Raw genomic sequence first — 10,926 nt, 5'->3', positions numbered from 1 at the left:
ATTTTGTTTTGCTTGTCTTATTATTTATTTATTTCACACAGGGATTTTCTGTGTAGCCCTGGTTGTCCTGGAAATTACTCTGCAGACCAGGCTGGCCTCAAACTCACAGAGCTCCTCCTGCCTCTGCCTCCTGAGTGCTAGGATTAATTAAGGCATGAGCCGCCACCACCCAGCTTCTCACATCATTCCTAGCAGCTAGGACGACCTGCCTAGTGCCTCCCGTAGCACCACGGGATAAAAAGTAAATGAGAGGGCTGGAGAGATGGCTCAGAGGTTGAGAGCATTGCCTGCTCTTCCGGGGGTCCTGAGTTCGATTCCCAGCAACCACATGGTGGCTCACGGCCATCTGTGGTGAGGTCTGGTGCCCTCTTCTGGCCTGCAGATATACACACAGACAGAGTATTGTATACATAGTAAATAAATAAATGTTAAAAAAAAAAAAGTAAATGAGAGCTAGCGTGGTTGGACACACCTATAATTCCAGCACTTGGGAGGTGGAGGAAGGAGAATCCGAAATTAGAGGTCAACCTTAGCTACTTCGTGAGTTTGATGCCAGCCTGGGCTACATGGAATCCTGATTCAAAATAAATAAATAAATGAATAAATAAATGAAGGAAGGTGGGGGGAACATGCATAGAGTTCGTGTATGTATGTATGTATGTATGTATGTATGTTTCTGTAAGTGTATACTACATATATGGGGATACCTGCAGAAGACAGAAGTGGTCAGATTCCCTAAAACTACAGGCAATTGTAAGCTGTCTGATTTGGGTGCCAGGAACTGCACTCAGGTCCTCCAGAAGAGCAGTATCTGCTCTTACCCTGTTCCGTAGACGGCTGGTATGTAAGCACTGAGGCCAGGACCCACCTCACTGTCTAGGTTTAGAGTCTCCAGACCTCGCTTTGTATGGCTCTGCAGTTCTAAGTTCAGAATCTGTTACTGATGTTGAGAGCTGGAGACTGGCTTTTGGGACCAGGAGGTATTAGGCCGGGGTACTTGCTGCTCCAGCAATGCTCCAGGTATCCAACGCCCATCTCCAACTTGCCAGGCATTTCAAATTCCAAGGCAAGCAAACTTCCTTACAACAGGCAGCTCTGGTACCCACAGAATCGCTAGAATCTGTATTGGGGTCCACTATGTGCCAGGAACTTGTGCAGGCACTCAGTTTGCAGTATCTAAGTGCCCAGAAGGGACTCTTGAAGGTGACGTGACTTGCCTAAGACCCAGCTGCTACAAGTGGCCATGAATTCAACCAACCCAAGAGGCTGATTAGACACCAGCCACCATATAAGGGATTACCCATTCTCTTATCATAGATGTAGGGGAAAACAGAAGTTTGGTGAGGGCAAATCCTTTGCTAGTTCATGGGCCTATTGAACTTTAGGGCTGAGATTTAGACCCAGGTGTGGGGGTCACTCAGGACACGTAAGAAACTAAACTTGAGGTCTCTGGTTTACTCTCATCACCCTCCTGCCCTCTGCACCCCCGTCCTCTCTATTATACTTGACATTATCCATCTCTCCCTCTCTCTGGGAACGCCCTCCTCCTCCTGTTTCCATGACAGCAATTCTCCCCTTATTCTTTCTGCTGCTCCAGTAGTTTCTTACTCTCCATGGGGGCTCCAGAGCTAGGAGAAAAGAGGGTCCCCCAGCCAGATTCCCGGTCTCCTCTCTCCACTCTCGAAACAAATGCACCCTCTGGGTCCTGGGCTCTGCTTTTCCAGTCACAGAACCTTGCTGGGTGGCAGGCCCTATGGCTACATATACATTACCTAATCGGTCCTCACAGGCTGTCTCCAAAAGTCCACTCTACAGGTAGGGAAACTGAGGCTCCGATAGGGAGAGCCAACTTCAGATTCTAGCCTTCATCGGGAGTTCTAGGACATCCAGAAGAGCCTGAAACTGTAGGGCATTTTTAAACCAAAGGCAAAATCTTTCCTCCCACCTCCTGGAGAGAAAGGAATGGAAATTTCGGGGAGGAAGCGCCCTGTGATAGTCTAGAATTACACTGTCAGTTTTCAGCTCTAAAAATCCACCGCACATGGTACATTTTGAAAAGCAGAGATTTGGAGAACTTACGGAGGAACAAAAGTTCACGGGAAATTGCCCTTTTCTCCCATTTTGTGAAGTCTTCAAAAGCCTCATCCTGGAGTTCCGGCAGTAGCTGGGATGTCTTCCTACTTCAATGATGCCCACAGTTCACAGCAAACTTGGACCTGGGAATTTTCTCTACAGTTCCTCTGGCCTGAGTCCTGCCACTCCTGACACAGTCTAAGACTCAGGGGATATCAGCCTGACCTCTCCGAGCCCAGTGTTCACATCTAAAATAGGGATACTGACCAATAAAGGTGCACACCTTTAATCCCAGCACTCGGGGAGGCAGAGGCAGACCAATCTCTGAGTTTGAAGCTAGTCTGGTCTCTATAGCAAGTTCAAGACAACCGGTGCTACATAGTGAGATCTTGCCTCAAAAACAAACAGCTGGGTGGTGGTGGCACACACCTTTAATCCCAGCACTCGGGAGGCAGAGGCAGGCGGGTCTCTGTGAGTTTGAGGCCAGCCTGGTCTACAAGAGCTAGTTCCAGGACAGGCTCCAAAGCTACAGAGAAACCCTGTCTCGAAAAACCAAAAACCAAACAGACAAGTGGGGGGTCGTGCTACTTCTGCCCCCTCTGCTGTCGAGAGGGTGAGCTGAGTCACTGTGCACAAAGCACTTGGCACCAAGCCTGGTGCTCCACGGCACTTGGTGGGTTCTCGGCCTCCCCCGCTCAAAGCATGTGGTTTTGCCATGCTCGTGGACCTACCCATGCTTCCCTCACTGTCTGCCTTCTTGGTAGCCAACTCCTATGCATCCTTTAAAACCCCCTGGCCCTTTGCCACCTCTTAGAGAATTGCTGCAAACACGTGTTTCGTTAAACAGGCACTTCCCTGGGACACCCTTCTGGGGCTGTCACTACTTGTCACCCCGGCATGCAATCCCCTGTGAGTGATTTGCCTCCCAGCACTGGCTGGAGCTCTCCGAGAGAAGAGGCATGGCTGACTGATTTCTGAGTCTCAGTGCCCAGAGTGCCCAGTGAAGGAAGACTTCAATGTGCTTATGTTACCTTGACCACACATGGTCTGGGCCAGCATCAGCTGATTCCGGGACAAATGTCTGTTAGTACCAGAAAGGGTGAAAAAGCAGCCAGATCTTGTTGGATGTGGTAACGTGTGCCTATAATCTAAGCACTTGGGGGGGGGGGTACACACACAAACACACGCATATGCAAACAAATAATAAAAAGAAAAAAATTAAATTGGGCTCAGTGGATAAAGGTCCTTGCTGGCAAGCCTCATGACGTGAGTTCAAATCCCTAGAAACCCACGTGGTAGAAAGAGAGAACGACCTCTCCCAAACTGTCCTCTGACCTCCACGTGTGCGCTGTGGCAGGAGCAATGCCCCTACAGAGACACAATCAATCAATCAATGCTTAAACGATTTTAAAACCTACACTCCGGAGGCTCCAGCTGGGAGACCAGGAGTGCAAGACCAGCCTGGGCTACATGAGACACTAGCTCCATAAGCAGGCAGACAGACAGACAGACAGACAGACAGACAGACAAAGCGAGTTCTCATTTCCACAGGTAAGAACAATGAGGGAACTTGAGCTCTACAGCCTGCCCTGGGTGGGACACAAGGCTAGAGTCCTTGCAAGGAAGACACACAGCCCTTACTCCTGTGTCACCTGCTTCTGGAGTCTGCCCCTGCAGATTTGTCCCCTCCCCTGCTACTCTCCAGTAGCGAGTGTCGTCTTTTGCATGGTAACCACCTCACCACCACCACACTCAAACAGAATCTCTGGTCATAGTGTTCATTTGGGTGGCAAAGGTCATTTATGTGGCTGGGTTGCGGGCTATGGAGCTGAGCCAGCCTGGTGTCAGTGGTGACCTTTACACCGCATCCCGGGTACGGAGATGCCAAGGTTCTGGGCCTTTAGGGACTTCCCACTGAGTAAAAGATGGGCTTCGTCCAGTCCATCGAGGGAGCCTTCCACTGCTAGCCTAGCTCCTGCCTCCCTGGAGGCTGGTTCAGTCCTTGCTGGAGTGACAGCCTCCAGCTTTTGTTCCAAAGAAATGGCTGTCAAGAAGAAAAGAGGTATATTGTCTCTCTCCTTTTTTTTTTTTTGTTTGAGACAAAGGCGTCAATTTCTTTCCATCTGTCCCAAAAAAGGAAGAGAATTAAATTTGTTTTTACAAGGATGTCAGCAGGCTGCTTCAATACGGAGTCAGGCAGGTTGCTCAGGCAGTGGGGGAGGCTCTGGGGACATGGGAAACAATGACATCCAGGGGAGCTGGGATCCAGGAGTGCCTGGATGTGTCCCTCTGTCCACCCTCAGCAGCTTGAAGGGGGCAGCGAGGGCAGAGGAGAGACCCAGGGGGCAAACAGAGAGGCAGCAAAGAGCCATGCCGATGCCATTGCTATAAAAAAACCCTTCTTACCTCAGTGCTTTCAAAGTTGGCTCCTACTTGGGCAGCTCCAATCCCTGAGAGCCACTAACACCTGACATCAGATGGGCAGGGGAGGAAAGGGAGGGAATTCTTCCAGGTTCTTATCAAGGGTCCAAATATTTGGTAGTTCTGATAACCCCCACTCATGCTAAGGTGCCACACATGGTATGCTCAAACAAGGAGGTTCTTTGGGCTCCAGCACTGATCCAGACACTAAAGCCCTGGGAACTCCAAAAGTATCCACCCTCAGGCTCCACAACTAACCTGGAAGCAGAAGCCTGCCTCTCTGTCTAGTCTCCCCCAACACACACTTTTGTTTTCATTTGTTTTTTGAGACAGGAACTCACTCTGCAGATCAAGCTGGACTCGAACTTACAGAGATCCTCCTGCCTCTACCTCCAAGGTTCTGGGATTAAAGGCCTGCGCCACCATGACCCAGCTCCATCTTGTTTTTGTTTTGTTTGTTTTGATATTTTGAGACAGCGTTCCATCCTAGCTGTCCTGGAATTAGCTCTGTAGACCGGGCTGGCCTGCCCCATCCTCCCGGTATTAAAGGCATGCATCACCACTGCCTGGCCACATGTTTTTTTAAAGACTTATTTTATGTCTATGAGTGTTTTTCCTGCATGTATGTATGTGCACCATGTTCGTGCCTGGTGCCCACAGAGGTCAGAAGAGAGCATCAGATATACTAGGACTGGAGATGGTTGTGAGCCACCAGGTGGGGGCTGGGAACTGAATCTGTGTCCTCTGTGAGAATAACAAGTGCACCTAAGTCCTGAGCCGCTGTTCTAGCTCTACTTCCGTTTCTCGACACTAAGGCTTGCTGGGTTTTGGAGTCCCGGAACCTTCTTGCTCCTTCCTGAGCTTCAAAGATCCCGTTCGAACTTGATTCTGGGGGCCTTGCTCCAGTATCCACGGAGCCACTGCTTCTACCCCACGACCTGTCCCCAGCCCCACGGGGTCGCCAGGCAGTGGATGCTATTTAATTCAGAGTCACCCATACGGTTTATTTTTTTGTTTGTTTTTGCTGTTGTTTGGAGGGTTTTTTGTTTGTCTTGTCTCATTGATCCCAGAACCTCACACAAACACTCTGCCACTGAGCTACACCCCCAACCCTCTTTACTTTTAATTTTTAGACACTCAGGTGCCCAGGCTGGCCTTTAACTCTCTAGCCTGCGCCTCCAGCATGACTGGGATTACACAAACCTGCCCCATCAGGACCAGTTTGTATTCTTTATATAAAGAATTAAATAGGACCTAGCCTCAGCGAGTTTAGTCGGTCGGTTAGTTATAACGCGGTGAGAGTCTGTTCTCTTCTCCAAACTGAGCCCCCCACCTCCGCCCCGCCCCGGGGGGGGGGTGCGTTTATCTCCTGACCCTAAAGTGCCCTTCCTGACTGCCTGTTGGGTCCCTTCACCTTCTCTAAGAAGAGGCTGCTCCCCATAATACAGAAGCCCAGAGTCTCGCTGCCACCATCCTTTCTGCCCCTCCTGGTTTCTAGAGCTGGAATCCTCAGGTCTTGGACAGAAACTGGGTGTTCAAAAGGCCAGAGCCTGTGGCTGTCTTGAAGCTCTGCCCATTGGAAAGGCCTGACTAAAGGATCCAGTTTAGAGCCTCAGGTGTCACTCTCTCTCTCTGGAGTCGCCAGCTCTGCCCCCACCCCTCCAACCCATAGCCTTGGATCCCTCAGGTCCCATCCCTGCCGGAGGCCACCCCTCTGCGCAGGCCCCATTCCAGCTGCCCAGATGGTGGCCAGGGCCTCCCAGGGGGCTCGGTGTGGCCGCCAGGTCACTTCACTTGGGTGGGGTGCTTAGCGGGAGGTCAGGCGGCAGCACCACCGCCAGGGCCATCGGAGGGGGTACAGGCGGTGACGCGCTCACGCGCGGTGGTCTGTCGGCCACGGCGGAGGCTGCCGGGTTCCTGGCGGCCGCAGGGCCCGCGACAAAGCTGGCGGAAGCAGCGCTTGAAGTTCTCGTCCAGGAAGGCATAGAGCACGGGGTTGAGGCTGCTGTTGGCGTAGCCCAGCGCAATGCACAGGTGCAGCGCGGCCACCACGAGTGGGTCGCGCCGATTGATGTCCACCAGCGTCCAGACGATGACGAAGATGTGGATGGGCGCCCAGCACACTACGAAGGCGCCCACCACCACCAGCACCATGCGTGTGATTCGCCGCAGGCTGCGGTCCTTCTCCTTGGAGCCCGACAGCAGGCGCACACTGCGCAGGCGCAGCAGCATGAGGCCATAGCACACGGTGATGATGAGGATCGGCACCACGAAGGCGAAGAGGAACACGCAGATCTTGGTCACCGTGTCCCAGTACCAGCTGGGGCTGGGGAACTGGAGCATGCATACCACTGCTCCGTCTGAGCCAGGGAAACAAAGAAAGGCAAGGGTCAGAGGTCTGTGTGCCTAAGGGGCCCTGTCTGCTTGTTCCCTTTCAAGATGATTGATGCCTAGATTGTCCCTTTACTTGCTGAACTCCTTCTTATGCTTAAAGACCCCAGAATTGTTCCTCACCTGGGAGGTCCTCTTCTGTGTCTTCTCTCAGCCGTATGTAAGCCCCCATGTCCTTGGACGACATTAATAATTTATCGCGGCCTGGAAGGGCAGTCATGATGCTAACTCAGCAACTCCCCTCCTACCTGTTTCCAAAATCGCTCCAGTGGGTTGGTTAGTACTGATGATTGATTCTGAGTGTGAGTTAGGGCTGGAGATGTAATTCAGTTGCTAGAGTGCCCAGCATGCCCTACGCCCTAGGTTCAGTTCCCAGCACTGTAAAAACTTGACCTGATGGCACATGCCTATAACCCAAGCACTCAGGAGATAGAAGCAGGGAGGAGCAGAAGTTCAAGGCCATCCTTGACTACATTAACTTCTAGGCTAGCCTGAGCTATATAAGATTCCCTCCTGCCCCCCCCCCCAAAAAAAAGCCTGGGTTAGGAGTCTAACTCCAGCCCAGATGTGTGTGGCCTTGGGCAGATTACTCTCTGTCTTCAAGTTTCCTTACGGTGGGGCTAACTACCAAAGGCACATTTCTTTAGTAATGGTTAGATATATTTGTTCTCCGTGTGTATCTTCCAGATACACATGTGGAGGTTATAGGACAATGTGCAGATCTCAGTTAATGTCAACAACAACCCTGTACCAGGCGAGGTAGCTCAAACCTCCAGTCCCACCGGTGACTCAGGAGCCTGAGGCAGGAGCATCCCAAGTGCAAGGCTAGGAAAAGGTGCATACTGAGACTATATCCAAAAGTAAAATAAAATAGCAGAGCCTTCCAACAGCCAGCACTATAGAAAGAGGAAGGGAAGCATCCTGCTCCTGGAGAACAGGCTTGGGCCACACGAGCGTCTCAGAGGATGTCTTAGGGTTCTGATGTAGGCCGGAAGCTGACCCAAGGGATGCTCCAGATCTCTTGGAGCCACACAGTGGACTTGCAGCCCGAGAGTCATGAGAAGGAGGCTGGAGTCCTTCAGGCTGTCAGGAGCCCCGGGGATGACTGAGTACCAGTGTGTCGTGTGAGCGATGGTGCTCCGAGAGGGAGGAGTGAGGTCCTTTTGCCTCAGCTTCCAGCAAGGCTGCAGTTAATGAAGCGTAAACTGAAGGCTGACGTTGAGCAATGGGCCCTGCTGCTCAGTTAAAAGCAATTGCTCAAAAGCTGTATAATGGCGCTGGGGATCTGCCCTTGTGGCCATCAAGGTGTCTACGGCATCTCCCACGAATCCTCTTCCCTTCCCCTACCCTGAGGATCAAGCTTCTACAGACTTCTACCCAGGGACCAAAAGAAAGGAGAGACCTGAGGGCAGGAGCCTTTAGGTCAAAGGTCAACTTCCATCCAGTGACTGCCTGGGAGGCTGGAACTAAACCACCCGACTTGATTCTGTTTTCTTTCAATTAGGGTCTGGATAAATAATATAAAGTGGCCTTGGATTCAGGGTATTTCTCAGTCTCCTGTGTGCTGGGGTTATGGGCACGTATTACCACGTTGTGTCTCAGTCAGAGGAGGGGGAGGGGAAGGGGAAAGGGGAGAGGTATCTCCTGCCTTGTCTGTGAGGAGATAGGGCTCAGAGGTTGGCTGCTAATGCATAGGCACCCTTCCTTCCTTATGTCATGGGGCCATGTGGGCAGTCAGCACTAGGAAGGGATGGACAAGAACACTGAAGAGTGGTTATGACTTCTCCTGATTTCCTTATTTATGCACTGACCAGACAGCAAGAGTGGAAGACTTGGACACCTTCCCTGGGAGCCTGGGTTACCCCCAGACTATCCTCCTACCCAGTGGATTGTAGTGGACTGAGAAGTAAACTTCCATGGGTTGGGGATGTTTGTTACAGTAGCTACAGAGACGAGTACAGATACCCCAGGAGATGTGCCTGTCGGCCACTCCCTGCGGATCACTCTCTAGGTCTTGCTTTGGTCATTTGGACATGATATTTTTTTCCTCCTTATTTTTCTTTCTTTGTTTTTGAGACGGTTTTAGGTAGCCCAGGGTGGGCTAAAGCTAGCCAAGAACTCCTGATCTTCTTGCAAGGTTTATGGGTATGCAGCACCTGATCTGTGCTGGGGATTGATCCCTGGGCTCTGTGCATCCTGGGCAAGCTCTCTACAAACTGAACTACATCCTCCCAGAAGTCCCTTTCTTCAGGTTCTTACTGCACAGCCCAGGCTGGTCTCTCAAGACCTTCCTGCCTCAAGCTCCTGAGTGCCCTGTATGTATTAGATACCCAGCTTCTAGCTGTCTTCTTTTTAAATTTTTATTCTTTTAATTGTGTGTATGGGGGAGGGGATGGGCACATGCATGCACGTGTCCACAGAGGTTGGGAGGTGTGAGATTCCCCCTGGAGCTGGGGTTACAGGCAGTTGTAAGCCATCTGATATGGGTGCCAGGAATCAAACTCGGGTCCTCAGAAAGAACAGTGTGTGTTCTTAACCACTGAGTCATCTCTCCAGGCCCCCCAGTGGTTTTCAGAAGTGGGATAAATGGGAGTTTAGGATGGGCCTGCAGAGTCCGTAGCCTCTGCTGCTGACTGGTCAGTGACAATCATACCTTGGCCATTTATGCATCTCCCTGGCCAGTATTATTCACAGTCTTGACCAGCCCGTCCATAAATCTATTATAAATTCCTTTAGGCCAGCAACCTGTGTTCATCTTCACAGCAATCTACCACCCACACTCCGCATTGGCTGACTCTCCACCCCACTAGCCAATCCACTCCCTTTCAATGCTCTGTAACCCCTCCCACTTGCCCAAATAAACGCCCTGGAAATCCACAGAGGTCAACATGTGGTCGGGCCTCGGTTGCAGCTTCCTCGCGCACGCACACTCACCCCGCGGTCGGGTCACTGCCATGACCATGATGGGGACCCCAACACCGGAAGCCAGGACCCAGATGCAGATGTTGATCAGCTTGGCCTTGGCAGGCGTTCGGAAGTCCAAGGCCTTGACCGGGTGGCAGACGGCGATGTAGCGGTCCACGCTCATCATGGTGAGGGTGAAGATGCTGGTGAACATGTTGTAGTAGTCAATGGACAGCACCGCCTTGCACAGCAGCTCCCCAAACGGCCACGTTTCCATCAGGTACTTGGCGCTCTGGAAGGGCAGCGTGCTGGTGGCCAGCGCATCAGCCAAGGCCAGGTTGAAGATGTAGATGTTGGTGGCGGTCTTCAACTTAGTGTACCTTAGAAGAAGAGCACGGGTGACTACCCACTTCGTGGGTTTCAGTTTTCATTACTCCGGGGGAGTAGAGGGAATTCATCAAAAATACACAAAGGGCTGGCCCAGTGTGGTGTCAATGCCTGCAATCCCAGCACTCAGGAAGCTAACCCATGAGGACTGGGGGTTCAGGACCAGCCTGGGCTACATGAGGCCCTTTCTAATAAATAAATAAATAAATAAATAAATAAATAAATAAATAACTTTCTAATAAATAAATAAATAACTTTCTAATAAATAAATAAATAACTTTCTAATAAATAAATAAACAAACAAATAAATAGGTTGGGAGCCAAGGTGGGCTTGGGCCCTGCACCACCCAGCTGACCATCACTCCTTCTCCCAGAGGCAGACAGGTAAGGATCTCTCTGGAGCCTACGATCCCAGCACTGGGGAGGCTGAAGCTGGAAGATGATCCGTTCAAGGCCAGCCTGAGCTACCTATGACAATGAATGTGACATGAGGACCTGAGTTTGATTCCCAACACCCACATCAAGTGGCTTACAACTGCCTATAACGCCAGCTCCAGGGAGAATCTCATAATGAATGGTACCTTGCCTCCAAAAAAAAAAAAGGAAGGGGGTCAGGGTCAGGGAATGTAAGGTTGTGAGAATTTAGTGAGATGATAGACAATGTGGCCCTGAGCCCAGGGATGTATAGAATAGAATCTATAGAATCTGGAATGTATAGAATGGATATATAATGTAGCCCTGAGCCCAGGG

General features: G+C 51.1%; 1 protein-coding gene across 1 annotated transcript in view; it reads right to left on the bottom strand.

Annotated features, from left to right (window-relative positions):
* Positions 1–5,223: 5,223 nt before the first annotated feature.
* The window catches only part of Oprd1 (opioid receptor delta 1), a 33,106-nt gene continuing 27,403 nt past the window's right edge, over positions 5,224–10,926 (bottom strand). Inside the window, exons 2-3 of the mRNA XM_005353137.2 lie at positions 9,820–10,169; positions 5,224–6,854 (exon numbers count right to left, since the gene is read on the bottom strand). Of these exons, the coding sequence (XP_005353194.1) occupies positions 6,313–6,854; positions 9,820–10,169 (892 nt within the window). The 3' untranslated portion in view covers positions 5,224–6,312. The remainder of the gene's footprint in view (positions 6,855–9,819; positions 10,170–10,926) is intronic.

This window comes from Microtus ochrogaster, chromosome 10 (genome assembly GCF_000317375.1).
Source record: "Microtus ochrogaster isolate Prairie Vole_2 chromosome 10, MicOch1.0, whole genome shotgun sequence".
NCBI lineage: Eukaryota > Metazoa > Chordata > Mammalia > Rodentia > Cricetidae > Microtus > Microtus ochrogaster.
This window is presented reverse-complemented; position numbering and strand designations above follow the sequence as displayed.